Source organism: Akebia trifoliata, chromosome 5, assembly GCF_017979445.1.
Source record: "Akebia trifoliata isolate Shusen 1 chromosome 5, ASM1797944v1, whole genome shotgun sequence".
Taxonomy (NCBI): domain Eukaryota; kingdom Viridiplantae; phylum Streptophyta; class Magnoliopsida; order Ranunculales; family Lardizabalaceae; genus Akebia; species Akebia trifoliata.
The window spans coordinates 1,139,645-1,158,854 of NC_141379.1; the positions used below are offsets into that span (position 1 = coordinate 1,139,645).

General features: G+C 35.9%; 1 protein-coding gene across 3 annotated transcripts; it reads left to right on the forward strand.

The window, feature by feature from the left end:
* Positions 1-7,662: 7,662 nt before the first annotated feature.
* LOC147400821 (uncharacterized) lies at positions 7,663-18,858 on the forward strand. 3 transcript variants are annotated; one of them, XM_086441849.1, is made up of 11 exons: positions 7,663-8,112; positions 9,612-9,674; positions 9,817-9,911; positions 11,356-12,225; positions 13,406-13,502; positions 13,582-13,743; positions 13,868-14,674; positions 14,756-17,062; positions 17,246-17,318; positions 17,878-18,029; positions 18,267-18,858. In XM_086441849.1, exons 1-11 carry the CDS (start codon positions 8,037-8,039, stop codon positions 18,605-18,607), a joined length of 5,043 nt encoding a protein of 1,680 aa, XP_086297975.1. In that variant the 5' UTR covers positions 7,663-8,036; the 3' UTR covers positions 18,608-18,858. The 3 variants fall into 3 exon arrangements, with proteins under 3 accessions (XP_086297975.1, XP_086297973.1, XP_086297976.1); XM_086441847.1 differs by having other exon boundaries at positions 7,664-8,112; positions 13,582-13,749; XM_086441850.1 differs by having other exon boundaries at positions 7,664-8,112; positions 11,410-12,225; positions 13,582-13,749.
* Positions 18,859-19,210: the final 352 nt, after the last annotated feature.

Consider the following 19,210-nt stretch of genomic DNA (forward strand, 5'->3'; position numbering starts at 1 on the left):
TTTTTCTTCGGGATACACAAGGAAAATGATCAATGGATCTGTGACCTTGCCACATCAGCTGAGTACAGACCTGAGTGAATTTTTTTGGAAAATCATTAGCAATAAATAATATCAAAGCCTTGCAAAGAGAATAAAAATGACCAGGTTAAAAAGTGAACTGAGATCCCCCATCTCCTTTTTCATTTTTTTTTTTGAAGAGTTGTGATAAAGTGACGTGCTTAAACATACATAGCTGGCGTGGCAAGAGTACAGAATTATAGATCTTTTTCTTCGGGATACACAAGGAAAAGATCAATCATTCCGTGCCCTTGCCACGTCAGCCATGTATAGACCGCGTTTGTTTTCACGCGTGGCTTAATCATTAGTCTTTTTTTAACTCTCTTCCAACATAATTTGGATAATAAAAATAAAAATAAAAAATTATCCTACTCATCTACCTAAAGATTTTATCTACTTCAACTCAAAAGAAATTTGACCCTCCTCTCCTAAAACCTTCAAACCTCAGTAACAAGACATGATTTTTGGTAAAGTAGTAGGTGATAAAATTTTGGTGTAAAAAAAAAGTCAATGGTTTCCTGAAAGAGGTGGAAAATGAGATTGGATATATGTTCTCAGTTAGAAAATACAGGCGTGTATCTCAAATATTCAGCAAAACGTGGAGGGTTAAACTTAAATCATCCCTCTCATGCTCTTCAGCCTCTTTGTATACTGTCTTTTAACTCATCTTCAATCCACTGTTCCATCTCAACTTAACCCATTATTGAAAAATCCTCTAAACCAAAATTTCTTCAAAACTTCCCAAAAGTTCTTATTTGTTCTCCGGTTTCAAGTGGATAGAGAATCCAAAGGTTGAAGATAAACGTAATTTTTATTTATTTATTTTAATCAAAGAGATTTAAAATGATTGATTTTGGAAGAAAAAAACTGATGTAGAGGACAAAATTATATGGACTTACGAAAAAAAATTTATTTTTAACCATTGAATTTCAATTTTAAGTTTGGGAGTTATGTGGAATTTCGGTAGCCGTCATTTTCAAAACCTTGGATAAGCTCAAATAACATTGTTTTTTGAATTTTTATTTTTTTATTTTTTGATCGGAGTTTCTTTTATGAAATTTGGAGGGCTGTGGTGTTGGATTGCTGATGTGGTAATCCATTTGAGCAAAACTATCCTTACAAAAGCTTAAAATCTTACTATGTAGTAAGGAAAGTATTTTTCTTGGAATTACACTCACAGCATCACCAAACCGTTGAGATTGATTGACAGCAATAGCTGGGACCCGAGTGTGTGTGACTTCCACGGCTGGGGTGGGTTTGCGTAAACTGCTTTTAGATTCCTTGCTTAATCGATGCTCTCACAGTATTTTCTTTTTAGGGTCTTCTTAACTTGTGCCTTTAGGGCACACATTAAAATGCAATAAATACACTTTGTAAATTGTATTTTATATTATAAATACCCTTAACAAATTATTTTTTTATCAAAATACCCTCACATTCTTATTCTCAAGGTGTATTTATTGCCCTTTAACATGTGTCCTTAGGACACACATTAACAAACCCCTTCTTTTTTATTTTTTTTGAAAATTGAGGGAGTATCCTCACCTTTTGATGAGAGTAATCTCCTTGAGGCCGCACACACCTTCTCATCCACTCATGTGTTACGACAAGTAAGTAATCACATTTATTGTGAAGGGGTGTATAAAGATTTGAAGTCACGACTTAATAAGTAAATCCTTATTTTTATTTAGTTTCATGGCATTTTAAAGATAGAATCTTAATTTCTTAAAATAAGAGACATGGAGGTGTAACAGTGTAAACACTAATATAAATAATTAGAGGGTAATTTGAGATACCTCTCTAACTTTTGGTGAAAATTAGATATACCTCCCTTAGTCTTTCAAGATAGACCAAAGTCAAAAGGTGGGTCCTTAGTTGATACATAGAAGAGGTAAGTCTAATATGGTCACTTCAAAATTAACATAATTATCCACACAACAAGGTTTGGGGTGATTTAGTGAATTTTTGAGATACCACCCCCATGACCTGAATCTTTTTTGAAAGATTTATGATAATGACTTAAAATACCCTTATCTTCGAACTCTAACCAAAACCCTTTTCTTCCACAAAACCTATCATTTTCAACTTTTAAAGTAATTATTTTAACCTTGTCTCTCTATCTTAGGGTTCTATCTCCTTCGACCTTCAAACCTAAATAAGATTTTTTATGAATTAAAAATTATGGATTTATAGGTTTAAAAAAAACTATCAAGAGTTTTCTACAAGAAATTAAAAGAATTAAAGATAAGTTTAATAATTTAAAAATTAGTGGAAGAATTTAAAGATGACTAATTTTGGTTGAAAAATCATGATTATTAGCTAGAGTTTGAAGATGAAAGGTATTTATTTAGGTAATTTTTCATTAATTCCTTAGAGATAGGAAATGTCATCAGTAAGAAAATCCAGGGGTATCTCAAATATCAACCAAAACATGAGGGGCTATTTCTAAATCACCAAAAAAAAACTTTTTAAAAATTAAGAAAAAACCTAGTTTAGTATGCCGTACTGCCGTATTTCAAAGGAAAGAATCTCACGTGTTAAAGCCTCTTTTTACGGTTATACGTAACTTTTCATATAAAGCAATCGTGAAATTATTATAACACCCTTTGCGGCCAAGAAATTATTTTATCGTACCATCACTGTGATATTAAAAGTTAATAATGGAATTTTATATTAAAGTTTGAATCTGTTAGCACCTACACAATGGTGACGTCAGGGATATATTAAAAATAAGATTTTGAGTACGAATGTCTAGTTAGTAAGTACTAACCCTCTATATAATAAAAATAATATTTATTATTTCAATATAATTATACATTTATAAATAATTTCATAATTCATGATCAGATGACTTGAACAAATCAACTCAATCTTAATAGGAAGAGCCTGTCATAATACGACTCGCCAGGTGGTATACTCAATCGATTCTTTGACGTGACAAGTTCGCGAAATGTAGATTTGTGCACCTTGGGATACACGATTGCACTTCCCCATAAAAAAGTGTATTATGAGGAAGCATTGTATCCCGAGACATAGATTTATGATTTTCGAACTTGTCCATGTTAGGGAGACGATTGAGTGTACCACTTGGCAAGTCATATTATCAAGACTCTAATGGGAAGTAAGTCGAGACAAGATACCAGGTTTTAAAATCATGCCTGGGATGTATGATATCTTTTAAGTAATTTTTATCTGATTCTCAACTCACATCAATCGTTTACATTTAAGAAGAATATCTTATTTTGTTTGACAGGTGACTTTTTCATCCGTGTGAAATTTTGTCTTTTATATTCAAGAATTGGTCTTTTATGTATATTATTTACCAATAATTTAGAGTTGATAAACTATATTAAAGATAGATTATGATATAACTATGAAAAGGAGTCTTAAAACTAGTGAAACACTTTCCTTACTAAGTAGGATTTTCAGCCTTAATAAGGGTTGTATTGCTCAAATGAGTTACAACATTTGTACCAACCACACCCACAACCCCTGGAAGTTTCATTGAAAAATTCATATCCAATTTTTTTTAAAGACAAATTATTTTAAGTTTGATCCAAGTTTTTGAATATCTGTATAGGGTTAGGTTCAACAGCCAACGTTAGGGAGCCAACACAATTGTCGTATATGACTTAAAAGTTTTGGATTGGACTGATTTTTTGTGAGGATGATTTCTCATCATAGAGATTATCCTCACAAAAAATCATCTCAATCTGAAATTTTTAAGCCATATAGGACAATGTTAGCTCCCTAGTGTTCGTTGAACGCGACCCATATATATATATATATATAGATGTGACTCATCATTGTAAAATTAAATGATGATGCATGATTAAATATTGTTGGTGTGTGGGTGACAACTGATATCTGATACGTGCTATGAACAAGGCAAATCATGATGATTGGTCGTGTATCAAATTTGATGCATATCTCGAGGCATCATCTGGATATACTAAAAAATATTGAGATAAGTATGTAATCTTATCTAAGTAGGAAGTCTCTTTGTTAGTTAGGGACTTTCTATTTCTAAATAATTACAGATTTAATAGAATATGCTTGTTTGATTGTACTTATTTTTAGGGTTTAGTTTTTGTATAAAATTAAGGGGAGAGTTTTTTTTATATAAAGATGGATAGCAAATCGAAGGAGGGGATTGTAGGTTAATTCTCATTAGAGCTTTAAGAATAATGGAATGACTCTTTGAAGCCCAAGAATGTATTCCGGATTCGTAGCGAACCCAATGAATAAATCTTGTGTATTATTCTCTTTATCTCTTTAATTCCCTTTTCTTTTATGATTTTTGTGTGTACTTTGATTGTACGTGTGAATCAAAGAAAATAAAGATTGACTTTTGGGATTAAATCTCGAGGAATTGACAACATTCGAGATTTTACCTCTATAGTTAACATCACTAATTGTTATATTTTATGTCTTTGTAATTCAATAGATTTCTAACACTACGCTAAGAGGATATAACAATTCAGCACTCTACTTTAATTTGTTATCACATTCTTACAATTAGTGGAGAAACTCAAATTTTCACATATCGTTTTTACCAACAAAAAAAAAAAAAAAAACCTTTAAACATCATGAAAATTGGCAACGTGAAATGTTCTTGTATCAAGTGACTTTGAAGCACTGAGCTCACTTCAAAATTTTGATAGAACCTTCATCCATCCAAAGCGCATCGCATTTAAACTTTGGAAAGGGATGACATATCCCTCTAATTTTTTGTGAATATTTGAGATACCTCCTTGTATTTTTGAATTGATGACATACCCCTTTTTGACCTTGATCTTCTCTTATACACTAATAAAAAAATGATCTCAATGCCTTAATTATCATCACCGTCATCGTGAAAATCACTACTTTTGACGGAAAAAATCAAATGTTTTTAGGTCATTATCTATTAGTCTATCGGAGAAAATCGAGGTCAAGTGACATGTTACTAATTAAAAAACATAGGGGTGTTCACCAAGACATGGAGGTGTCACACATCATTCAAAGATGAGGGTTCTTCCAAAAAATTTGAAGAGGACTTGCAACTTCAAAGTTTTTTTTTATATTTTATATTACATTGTATTTCCTCCTAGAACTTTACATAAAATTATCTTAAATATGAAGATGATAATTTGACTGCCAACCATGTAAAGCATCACTGGGCATATATAGTGATCCTAGTAAATAAGGCAACTCAAGTGAACTTTAAACAAAAAAAAAACATAGATTGCAATAATAAAATAGGTGCCAAAAAAAAAACCCATTGCATTTACCTATCTAAAACATAATAATAATAATAATAATACACCTTACGATGACAAAATTCTATTAATCATATTGTAATAAAAAATATTAAAATACTGATTTTTTTAATATAGAAAGTAGGATTGTAGCTTTTTTAGCTATAACTTATCTTTTCCAATAAACTTCTTCTCAGATCAAGTTTGTCGTTGTGGTACCAATGTGGTGCCAGCCGAGTTAACTCCGATCAAATTTGCAAAAAATGAGTATGGCAAAAAGTATATAATTATCTTTGATGGTTAAAAATACAATCTTTGAGGGTGATTGAAATGGGTAAAAATGTTAATCTTTCCAAAACAATAATGATGAGGATCCTCTTGCTTGTTTGCCAAATGAGGAATGTTGTGTTCCTATTCCCTCATGTCAATACCATTGGATGGTCTTTGAGATTTTCATCTCACAACTACAATCTAACAATTCAGATCTTTCATTTTCCATCTCATTAATGAACAAAAGTATAAGACAAATAAAAATCACAACTGAACGACTAATGATAATTTGACACTCTTTTTTCAGACGCCCCCCCATACACTCCCTGACATGGCAGTTACAAAATCATAAATCTTTTTTTTTTTGTATCCCGAAGCAAAGGATCTATGATTATGTGATGGGGGCATCTAAAAAAAGAGCGTCAAATTATCACGACTCTAACTGAACCTTGAAACTATTTGCGAATCTATCCCCGTTTCCTTGTCTTATCCAAAGGAAAAATACTCAATTTCCTCTTTCCTTATGTCACAAATCAATTTTTTTTTTTTAAATGAAGGTTGGTTCAAGTATTAATTGCCACTTTAATCCTTAAAAAATGATGGGTACTTTAGTCATTCAATGCTTCCTTATCAATAGATGATGCATCTCAGAATAAAATGTTAATAAAGCTTACAATCATTTTCATGCATGACCTCAATATTTGAGATTATTAATTAATGAAAGATATGTTTTTATTTAAAATTGATTAGATGAACAAAATTAATTCCATCCTTTATTATGGCAACGACGCATAGATATTGACAAGAAATTAAATGAAAAGTTATTGTTGAGAGTTGTGATAAATTGACTCGAAAAAAGATACTCGAAATTCAATCAAGTGAAGTGGCATGTGCACGGAGCCATAGATTTCCTCGGGATACATAATAAAAATATCTATGGTTCTATACGCTTGAGTGAATTTCGAGTCAGTTTATCACGATTCTATTGTTATATGTTTCTCGTATTAAGCAAGTTAATAAGTTCTTTTTTGTTTGTCTCCCCCTCTTGTGAGGTACAAAATGATCATAAAAACATTATAAAATACTTGTGGAGTGATTACAATCTAACAAATTGAAATCTGAAAATATTAATGTTGTCATCGTATAAACTTATTTTCAACGAGATTTTGGCTTACAACGACAAAAATATTTTCAAATTTAGAATTTTAATTGTTGCTATTACAAATTTACAATGTAGAGAAATACTATTTTATTTTCTTGAATTACAATACTGTTTATAAATATTGTCTTTTTCAAAACTTATTTAATTCACCTCCGACCCAAATATTTTTCCTGAATAGAATCACTTTTTTTTTTATATATTATATTTACCATCATAATAAGAGAAGCCCGAGTAGAGGATTGATGACACCAATTTTCCCCCCCAACATTCCAAAAACACCACTATATTACATTTAAATCTACTATTATAAAAGTCATTTTTTGTCAAACTGAATCAAATTACAAATACATATCTTACAATAATATTAATTTTTTTTTTCAAAATTACTCTTATGTTGCTTTAAATTTGATTAATGCTGGAGTGATCTCAATGGGGGACATCTTGACGTGGAGACCCACATGCCCATAAATGCATTTTTTTTCTAGGATACGAGTAAAACGCATCTATGGACATGCCTGCGCCACCAAGTCAAGGTGTCTCCCCTATTGAGTATTTAGAGTAATTTTCATCGAAAAGAAAAAAAAAATTACAAAAACATTTCTCATAATCACAACTTTTTTTCAATTACAAAAAATTATTTTATCATGTTATCTTCAAAATTGTCTAAGTAAATATTTTAGATTATCTAATTAAATGATGAGATATCATATAAAACTATATCATCTATATAATATTGTTATAAAATTATATAGTTTTTGTAACAAGTGTCCGTTTGGAAATGCCACCTATTAGTATAAAATATTTTATTTGTATCTTCTTAGCATCGTGTCACATATAAATTGGACATAAAAATGCTCGAATTATCAGAAATGCCCTTCAGGCTTTAGGTCTTTTATAACCGCCCCGTCTCGTAAAGCCGACTTTGGGCTATGTTTCCTCCATCAAATATGATTTAACATACACACGGTATCTCCTCTCTTCGTAATTTTCATTTTAAGTTCCCCAAAATTACGCTTTATTTCTCTCATCTGTCCATCCAAACCCTCACACCTCTCTCTCTCTCTCTCTCTGCAATTCCTCTCTTTGAAAATCCTCGAATCTTCTCAAACCCTAAAATCTCCATTTTCGATCCTCCTCTCCATCTCTCTCTCTATCTCTTCGAGTTCTCATCAAGCTTTGGGAAACTCTTCCGACGATTCCGATACCATCAGATTTCTGGTTTTTCTGCTCTTCGTTTTCTTTGGACCCTAATTCGAGTTCTTCTCTTTCGATCTTCTCTCCCAGATTTTCAGCGATTCTATTCGAAGATGGCGGAAGGTAAGGTTGATCTACCGGAGGATCTCCTGTCCTCGAAAGTGATCAATGAGTCATGGTCTGCAAAAGGTATTTAGGGTTTTCTAATGCGTTTGATTGGCATTTTTTGTGATCTCGATTTATTGATTTCATGTTAAATTTTTTATTTTTTTTGGTTGATTTTGAAGTTACTTTTGAGTGATTGTTGCTTGATCCGAAGCATTGGAAATCTGTGATTGCTTTGGTGAACATTAGATCCATTATATTCTGTTTTATTATTCGTTTATTTGATTGTTAATGTTTGATTACTGGATGTTAAGTTTAGGGTTTAGTTTTTGATGATCCTTGAATTTTACCATCGGGTTATAGATTCTGAAGATCGCTCATAAGTAATTACTTCATACAAGGAGCCTTTCTGTTTATGTGTGATATAAGCATAGAGATTCAATATCTGGGTGGTAGCATTGATTTAATGCAGTAATTGGAGTGTCAGTTTTGGATTTATGGCTCTGAAAATCATATTGTATATGGATTATATTCTTTGTTTCTTGTTGATACTTTAGTTGTTCATTTCGTACCACAATTGGTTTTTATACCAAAATAAACAAAGTTTACCTTTTTCTTTCATGCATGTGGTTTCTTTGTGGGTGGCGTAATATTTTTTGGGCTTGATTTTATTTTGATTTTGATTTTTGCGTGTTCTTCTGTGTATGTTGATCATTGCTGGCGGTGTTGAATTTATTTTGAACCTTTGATCAGATTTTCATATCTGATTCAGTGAGAATAATTTTTTTCTTTTAGTTACTAGATTGTACCTTCGCTTTTTAGTTGGGTATGTTCATTCCTAACGGTCCAACAGGTTTTGTTTTTATTGTTCAGAGACATTGTCTCTTTGAATTGCTTTCATAATGAATCAGCCCCGAAAAATTCTGGAGTTTTACTGTATGAAGTTTTTATGGACTTGAATTTCTACTCTTAATTTCTGTTTTTTATGGCCATTTTTTTTGTATGGGTTGAAGTATCTTAACTATTTGCTTGGTTGTGAACAATGTCTTTAGGCTATTCCTTTGTTTTCTAATTGATGACTTTCTTCTTATACGGTTGCTAGTTATGGCGGAATTGTTCCTATAAATGAATTGTTTTCTCTGTTGGATAGTTGCCGCATTTTGCTATCCATAGTGACCAAAATCTGCAATTTATTGAAAAAGTCGTGATTTGAACAGTTGTCGATTAAATCACGATATTTTCGAAAAATCACGAAGTTTTTGAAAAAAATCTTTGATATTTACAAAATCCCGATTTTTTTTCAAAAAATCAGGGATTACTTTTGTTTTTAGCATTTTTTAAGCATTATTTTTTCATTTACTGTATACAATATATAATTTTTATACTTAAAAAAATTATTTTTTACTTTTTAATATATCCGATGTTTTCCCGATTTTTTACGACTTTTGTCGTTTTTTCCGAAGCGCTCTCTTGCCAAATTATTTCCGAATCCCGACTTTGTCACTATGCTGCTATCAACTGAACTCGTTAAAAAGAGGTTGATGAGATGATTTGTGTGCTTGTTTAATTTTATTCCGTTTCAGAGGAAGCTTCAGGGGGCAATGACGAGGAAAAGGTGGCCGTGGGGTTCCTTCATGAGCCAAAAGGTAGGTTTTCTATCATATTTTTTTAAAAATGTGGTACATGTTTGTGTCATCAGCTGTCTTCACTACCACTTTATTGCATGTGCGACTGGAAGCATGGAAGTAGATTGTTATTTACTGTGGGTTTTATTTGGAAATAATACAGATCAATCAGTGTCAGAGAACAACATACCATTGTCTCCCCAGTGGCTTTATGCCAAACCAAGTGAATCTAAGGTGGGATTTCCCAGCGGACCAGGGGTATGATTCTCTAAACCTTCCTTTCAATTTCATACATTTGTAATTTATTTTTATTGGGCCTAATAAGGTAGGAAATAATTTGTTGTTTCAGACACAATTTAGCTTTAGTAATCAATGTTTTAGACATGGATGTATGGGGTGATACTCATGAGTGGCCTAAGCCATGAAGTATAGACCTCGTGAGCTTGTCTTTCTCAAGGATAAAAATAAATAAATAAGTATTAGGTGAAATTTAAGATGGCTTTTGAAATAAATTGAAGGGGGTTGGTAAAATTGAAGAAAAAGGTTAATTCTTTAAAGGCATGGAAACCTTGAATTTCAACCCGCATGTGAGGCATGTATCTTGATGCAAGGACTTAAAAATGGTATAGAAGTTGTGAATCATACTTAATTTTTAAAGCCTTAATTCATGAGATGTATTCCTAATGCGCTATTATACTTTTTAATAACCTCAAATGGCTTATAAGACACTTAGTATTAGTGGGGAAAGGGTCAACCAGTTTTTGATCTATTGTGATGCAATGAGTAGGAATTGATCTCATGGAAACCTCCCCCATCTGGTGTTGGCGCTTCAGTTCCTGGATTTGTAATGCTTTTAGTACTAGATGTAGGATTCTATGGAGAACACACCCCCCCCCCCCTTTTGCAGTATATTGGGGTGTGTGGAAAGAGAGAAACATGAGGACCCATGGTGGGGCCAAGGAGGATAGTTTTTTGAAGGTTTTGTATTCAAAAAAAGAAAATTGTGTTGCTGTGTCTCATATGTGTCCTTTCTTTACGCCAAACTGCCGATGATTGCCAACTTTGAAACATGGATAACACAAAGTTGGAAAACAAATGGAATATTGGAACAAAGATGACAAGAATGACTATATTGCATAAGCCGAAGAGCAATGAATGGGGAGGTGATCAACTGATTCCTTGCACATACTTCAAAAGTTGACAAGAGGTAATACCACGAGCCACAACATTATTGAGAGTTGGTATTTCTTAGGATTTTGCTATGTGAAAAGAAAAATGCAACTTTTTGATGGAATTGGTCGGTTCCTAATCATAGAAGTTCTGTTTGGAAATTACCCCCTCCTTAGCAATTTGTAAAGGGATTTGATAGAGAGAACCTTATCACGAGTAACTTCCCATAAAATGCGATCCTCATCTATGAGGAAATAGATACTGATGAAAGTTGGCTTGTAAGATCCGATATCGAGAAGTTTCCCAATCATTGAGGTGCCTAAGCTAGCCGCTATTTTGAAAACCTTTGCAAACTTTCCAATAAATATTTATTTTTAAGGGATTTCTTTTTAAGTTTTCATATATGGCCTAAGCTAACTGCTTGTTCTGAGTTTTTATTGTTCTATAACTCTGCTGGTTATATATGTTGTTAGATGCTAATGGTGTAGCTAATTTATCTAAATCAAATGTTATTATTGTTTTCTTATGATAGGACATCCGTACACCCAATTCTTTACCCCATGGTAATCTCACTGATTCTTTTCAGAAAGAGGGTTGGCGTCTCGATGGGTCTCAGGACAAGAAAGATTGGAGAAGAGCTGCCCCAGAGATCGAAAGTAGTCGCCGATGGCGTGAAGAGGAGAGAGAGACTGGCTTGCTGGGTAGAAGAGACCGTAGAAAAGAAGATCGACGTACTGACAATGGCTCAAGTAGAGAAACTGTTGAGGGTAGAGCTTTGCCTTCCTCTGATCGGTGGCACGATGTTAATAATCGTAATACTGGGCATGAAACAAGGCGGGACAGCAAATGGTCTTCAAGATGGGGTCCTGAAGACAAAGAAAAGGATTCTCGGACTGAGAAGAGGTTGGATGTAGACAAGGAAGATGTTCACAATGATAAACAATCTTTTGCTGGTAGCAATCGTGCAGCTCCCGAGCGTGAAACTGATTCTCGTGATAAATGGAGGCCACGCCATCGGCTTGAAGTTCATTCAGGTGGTTCATCAGTGCACCGTGCTGCCCCTGGATTCGGGCTTGAGAGAGGACGGGTGGAAGGTTTGAATGTGGGTTTTGCCCCAGGGCGAGGGAGGTCAAATACTACAGGAATCCTATCACTTGGCAGGCTTTCCTCTGCTGGTCCTATTGGTGCTGCACCTGTAGATAAGAATGGATTACATGGAAAGTCCGGCTTCTCTCGTGAAACATTTTGCTACCCAAGAGGGAAACTTCTTGACATTTACAGGAAACAGAAACTTGTTCCAACTTTTGATCCCATACCTCATGGACTGGAGGAAGTATCCCCAGTAACACAGTTAAGCTCTATTGAGCCTTTGGCCGTTGTCACACCTGATGCTGAAGAGACGGTAAGCTTTACTTTACATATGAGTTCTGCATGATTTTATTTCTCTCTCTCTCTCTCTCTCATCCTCTTCCTCCTCCCACCCCCATCCCTACCCCCGCTCTTTTCTAAATTTAGTAAATTGAAAGGCAATAGTTGAAGTAATGTAGTGGAAATGCATACTGTTTTGGGTTTCAGCAACTTCATTAAAATTGTTAAGATTTTCTTATTAGAAGTGTTCTCTGTCCAGCAAGAATGTCCAAAATGGAATTTCCTTTCCCTAGAAATGATTTTTCATTTTTCATCTTCAAATGGGCATCTGTTTTCTATCAGAAATTGTGTGTGTTAGAATATGGCAGTGTTGGATATGAATGACCTTGAAATTGGATTCTTGGATGCAGTAGGACATTTTTAAGTAATGTAAAATGAAGTAATCCTTTTTATATAAGAGCAATAATATATTAAAAAATGGTTTTAAGTTTTATTTCATGGTGTGGTGATTAATATCTTACAAGGAAAAAAGGTAAATTTGGAAGGGTTATTTTTGAATTCTTGGAATGTCAAATCATGTTTGATATGGGGATTTCATCCATTTAGAATATTGCATACATTGCATGGGGTTGGATCACAGCTAATTGTTGTCCCCTTTGTTTGAAGGATGGGGAGTCTATCGATTATATTTTAATTCACTGCCCTTTTTCTCATCGTATTTGGTCAACTTTCCTTGGTCTATTCTGTATTCAATGGGTTTTTCCTTTTAAGTTCTCCTCATTGGTAGAATGGTGGGTCAGTAATGCTTTCTATTCCAGAAAAATATTCCTTTGGGCTATTCTTCCATCGGCTATTGCTTGGGGGGTGTGGAACGAGAGATATAACAGGGCGTTTAATGGTAAGATGAGAAGCTCCCATGGTGGTTTCTTGGAGATCTTGGGCTTGATGTACCTTTGGTCGAAACAGAACATAGAGTTCACGGGGACTACTTTTGATGACTTTGTTTTTAGATGGAATTCTTTATGTAATCATTGATGCTTTAGCTTTTCTTTGTTTTGTTACTCTTTGAGAGGCCTCCTCGGCCTCCTTGTACGTTGTTTTCTCTCTTTTCTTCAATACATTATACTTATATAAAAAAAAAGAATATTGCATACATAACTTTTTTGGGACAAAATAATGTTAAACCTCGCTCATGTAAAATTGTTTTCTTGCAGGCTCTTCTTAATGATATATGGAAGGGAAAAATCGTCAACAGTGGAGTTTTATACAATTCGTCTAGAGACAAGATGAGGTTCAGTGAGGATATGAAAGGTAATAAAGGTCACAGTTACCATAACTTCTGTCCAATTGGTCAGACTGTCTGACTCTTCAGAGATCTTTCTTTATTCAGGTGTTGGAGATGATGCATTTAGTGAGAGCAGAAGTATACTTCCTTCTGCTGACACTGAAGAGATCGTTGAATCCTTTGCTAAAGCTGCAATAATTGATACTTGTCAAGTAAATGGTGCTGATGACTTAGATAGCTTTGCTTCACAAATGAATATGTTAGATGGTAAGGGTAAGCTCCTACTCATCCTTGATCCTTCTATCACTCTTGATTGTTATATTGTGTTCAAATTAATACTATTTTTATTGTCATATGTTGATCTCTGAAAGAAGTGTATGCATTGTTTCAGAAAATGTTACTTTCCTTAAGGAAGGTGGTTATAAAGGGATGGAACATTCTGATGGCTTGATTACTACAGTCTCAAAGGGTAAAGATATTGGCAATGTTAGAGAGCTTGGTGATAGCTTATGCAATGTTGAACTCAAAGCTAATGAAAATATGCAGTCAGGAAATCGTGCATATCTCAAGCATGCCAAGTTTGAACACGATGATCCAACTGCATCTTCTGATATTAGTACCAAACTACCTGATGATTCAACTTCTCTTTTTGATCCACCATCACTCCAAAAGGTTCCCACTAGCAATGAGCAGTATTTGAAGAGTAGTGGAGAATCAAATCAGTTAGAAAGGGGTATCCCCCCGCCTGAGGAATTGAGTTTATATTACAGGGATCCTCAAGGGGAGATTCAGGGACCATTCCTAGGCGTTGATATCATTTCCTGGTTTGATCAAGCCTTTTTTGGGACCGATTTACCGGTATGTCTGTCGGATGCTCCAGAAGGAACACCATTTCAAGAACTGGGGGAAGTCATGCCACATCTGAAACTTAGAGTTCGGTTTGCCTCTGATACCAATACTGCTTCTGAACAAGAACCATTTGATGCTGTTGTTGGCAACAGCTTTGATACTTGTATGCCTACTCCTGTCCCTGATTTTACAAGTTCAACTGTAATAAATGACCAGAGCTGGGGATCGTATGAAATCGATGATTTTTCAGTTCAACATGCACAGAATAAAATATCAGATAGTGAAAATTCAGTGGAACCCAATTATTCCGAGGGTCAAAGCTTTCACGAGTTTGTTGCACAAAACGATGGTGAGGTTTCGTGTTTTTTCCCCCATTATATTCTTGTTTTAATGTCCTAGCTGTGTTTCATTCTTTTTTCCTTTTCTGCAGAAGTCTTGTTTCCTGGAAGGCCTGGAAGTAGCAGTGGGAATGCTATTGGGAAATCTTCTGTTAACATTCTCGATAATTTGACAAATTTTAACAGGCGTCCTATTGATAATGAATTGCCAGAAACCACCATTCCGAATCACAAGGGGAATAAGTTGCATCCTTTTGGCCTGTTGTGGTCTGAGCTCGAAGACACTCATCTGAGGGGTAGCCAATCTTCAAATATGTCTTCAAGCATTGGTAATCAGGGCCATATGAACCCTTCAGTTGGAAGAGATGCTCCTTTTCCCATTCATAAGCAGACCTCATTAGGTGTGATGGCTGATTCCCCTCTAGTTGGGGAAGCATGGTCAGCTAATTACAGGAGAAATACACACTCGGACCCAAATTTACTCCAAGATTCCATAGATGTTCACCAGTTTCCACGAATGGAACAAGAAAGCAACCACTTTGGTCTAGGAGATCAGTTGATGTCACAGCAGTTGCTAAAGCACCAACTTGAGCAGCAAAATCTGTTGTCTCAGCACCCATCTTTGCACTTGAATGGATCAATTCTAGAGCAATTACCAAGTTCAGCTCTCTCTCAGAGCAGGAATCCCGTGCATCACCAACAGTCTATCAACCAACCAACGCCTGATTTGGAACATTTGTTAAAAGTTCAGCTTCAACGTCAACGACAGTTTCAGCTCCAGCAGCATCAGTTGCAGCAGCAGCAGGAGCTGCATCATCGTCAAATGCAATTGCAGCAGCAATCTCAAGTTCAACAGTTTCTTCTTGAACAATTGCTGCGCCAGCAGATGCATGATCCTGGATTTGGACAGTCAAGGGTTGACCATCTTAGACCCAACAACATGCTTGATCAGGTTTTATTGAGACAGCAACATCTACATGAACTGCAACAGCATTCCCATCTTCCTCCGAGGCACCCTGATCCTTCTCTAGAGCAGCTAATACAAGCAAAATTTGGGCAGAACATACAACGAGAACATCACAATGATCTGTTGGAGCTCCTATCACGCACAAAGCATGGGCAGGTTCATCCTCTGGAACAACAAGTTCTTCAGCAGGATCAGTTGTTGGCAAGGCAGTTATCTTTATCAAGGCAAAGGATGGAAGAAGAGAGGCGCATTGGTGGGGTTTGGTCAGGTGATGAAGCTGGTCAGTTCGCCAGGTCGGTCACTGGCCTTCATCAGACCCAGTCTGCAGGATTCAACCCATTAGATTTTTACCAGCAACAGCAAAAATCTTCCTCCTATGAGGAGCAAAGCCATATTGAGCGGAATCTTGCAGCACAGGAGCGACTTCATCGAAGACTTCATGAACCTAACCAACTGGCATTTGAGACGTCAATGCCTCTGCCTGGTGGTCATTCTGGGAACCTGGATGTTGCAAATGCTTTTGCTCGTGCGCAAGGTCTAGATATGCAGGAGCGAATTGCTCAGCTGCAGGCAGCTGGTCAAGTGGGTTCGTTCTCTTCTGGTATTCACACCCACCACTCACAAGTTCCAACAGATTTTCATGCTTCACATCCGGTTGCAATGGAGAACCTCTGGTCTGATACCAACGGGCAACAAGGAAATAGCTGGATGGAAGCGCAAATTCAAAGGTTTCATCTTGAATCTGAGCGGCATAAAAGGGAGATGGATGTTACCATGCCATCCGAGGACCTGAGTTCGTGGGTACCAACTAGAGGGGATGATGGAAACTCAACGCAAGTTTTGATGGACCCGCTCCATTGTAATTTGGGTCTCCACTCTACTCAGTCCATAGAAATAGGGCACAGTGCCCCCACTACATCATATGATAGACAGGATTCATCGTGGCTCTTTCCTGGATCGAGTTCATCAGATCATCATTTCACTCTCTTTTCAGATCAACGGGCAGGTTTAACCAATTCTTTTGCTGAAGGGCCTCAGATCTCGAACTCTGGAAACTCACTGCAGGATCGATTGGTTAATTTTGGCATGGATGAGCATTCTAGCGTTTTGGAAAGCGGTGAAAAATTGTCGCATAGATCTCATTCTGGGATCTTGAATGAAGACGAGCAGTTTTTTTCAGGCATCAATGAGACTGTACAGGCTGTTCATGGGGATTCTAACACAATTGATCAGTCATGTGTGGATAGAGACTTGTCAGAGGGAAAAGGGGGAAAAAAGGCTAAGAAGCGTGGTTCTAAGAGCAAGGTTGCAACTAACAGACCAGCTTCAGAGGTTCAAGAAAGCATGGCTGAGCGAGCAGTAACTACCACTACAGATCATGTGGAGCTGCCAGGGAATGGTCCCATCAGACATACATCAGTTAGCAATGCTGGTAAACCTCTTGTGCATTATTACTTTAGGGAGGATATGTAGTGGGTGCTTATGTTTTATTTTTTTTGGGTTTAGTGTTTGTTTGTTTGTTCTATTTGGTAGGTCTTCATGTTTTTTTATTCCACCTTTAATGGTGATTTCCATTATCAGCAAATTTAAATATTAATGGCTGGATGTATTGCAGGTGGAACTTCGGGTTTTTATAACTTTGATATGGGACCAGATAGGGCATTTGGTGAAGATACCACTAAGGACAGGTAAGAGCCAAGGGTTCTCTGTTCTATTATATTGCCACTCTCTTATAAGAACCACCTTAGTACCACGATTAAATGTTTGGACATTTCTGACCTGGTCCTATTATCTTCCCATATCTGGGTTTTGGATTCATCCAAGGACATGAACAAACGTATGGCCACCAGCCTATAGAGGGTCCTCAGAAATAGTTGGGCCATTTTTTTCGTCATTTAGCTGTTGGAGGTGCATGCTTCCTACATGGAATTGGAATGTGAAACGAAGTTTGGAAGGGTCAGATGAGACCCTTTTGGGCTTTTTTTTTCCTTGGATGAGTTGTTGACATGCCTAGGCAACTGATTCTGGCATTCTGTCTAGGAGTGTTGGTTCCCTCAGTCTAAGGGAAGGAAAGTTCAGTTGCGAAGGTCATTAATAACATTTCATAATTAATAGATTTTTTTTGGCATGAAAGTTTACGATTTGCTTTGAAGGGATTTTTCATTCGGTTATTTTTTTAGGTTCTCTCTCTCCTTTGTGTTGACGCCCATAATTTTTAAATGCAATTTTCTTCCTTCGTTTTTACAGGCTATCCTCGTTCCCATCCCAAGGGGTTGACAACAATCTGCTGAAACGTCCACCTGTCCCTAGAATTTTGTCGTCCCAAGCAGTGCTGTCTGAGCTGAGCTCTGCCCCAATTGTCAAGGGGAAGAATCCTGTGAACATTGTGTCTTCTGATGGTATGTTACCTAATAATTTATGTATCCATTCTTGTTCATATTGGGATAATTAATGCCAAGTCCCTGAATTCATTAGAATCGGAATCAATTATATATTTTGCTTGGTTTTAAAGTTGTTCTTAGTTGTAGCTCCTTATTTATTAGTTATCAACTAAACTCCTTGATTTTTAATTCATCAACTTCTGATTAATGGTTCCTGAAGATTTGAGTTATTTATTTATTATTTATTATTTATAGATGGAAGACGTGATGCTGGAGTGATACCTACAAGCCAGGCTTTTGAAACTGCAGCATCTGGCAATAAAGACATGCGTTATCGGCGGACCTCATCTTGCAGTGATGCCGATGTGTTAGAGACTTCATTTATAGATATGTTGAAGAGCACTGCTAAGAAACCACCAATGCCGGAGGCTGATACCTTCTCTGGAGCTTTGGAGTCATCGGAAACTGCTGCACTAGGGAACCGAAGTGGGAAAAAGAAAGGAAAGAAAGGTAGGCAGATTGATCCCGCTCTTCTTGGTTTTAAAGTCTCCAGCAACCGCATCATGATGGGTGAGATCCAACGCCTTGAAGAGTAGTCTAAACTTTCCTTCTTGCATGTATTTTCTACATTTCCTTGGAACTGTACAGGTTTTTAAAGAGTTGGTGTATAAAGCATTTTACGGCCCAAAATTTCATTTCATTTCATTGTTTTCTTTTTCATCCTCTGATACTTGGGTGATTGCCCGATACAATATTGTAAACCAGAGTGATATGATGGCGTGTGTACATTAAGGTAAAGCTTTGTAGTATTTTTTTGTAGGGAAATTTAATAATTTTAGATTAGTCATTTTGGCCTGCTGTGTCACACATATAATACCTTCCATCAATCTCTAAAGGGGGTTAGTAGTATCGAGGCAAGAGTATGAATCAAGAATACTCAGCTCTCAATTTGCACATGGTGGTGAAATCTAAAATTACTCTCGGCTTCACTCAATACATAATTCATGGCAGTCCAATTAACCACCACATCTTTGGCATCTAATCAAAATCGAGTGCACAATTCGACTCAATATTTATATAGGAATATGCTAAAGTGACTTAAAATAACACTCGAGTCCAATAGGTTGGTTAGGTTATTTACACACTGCTACTTCAGTGTGTTATTTTGCTCCTCTGGCTAAACTTCTTTTTGGTCTATC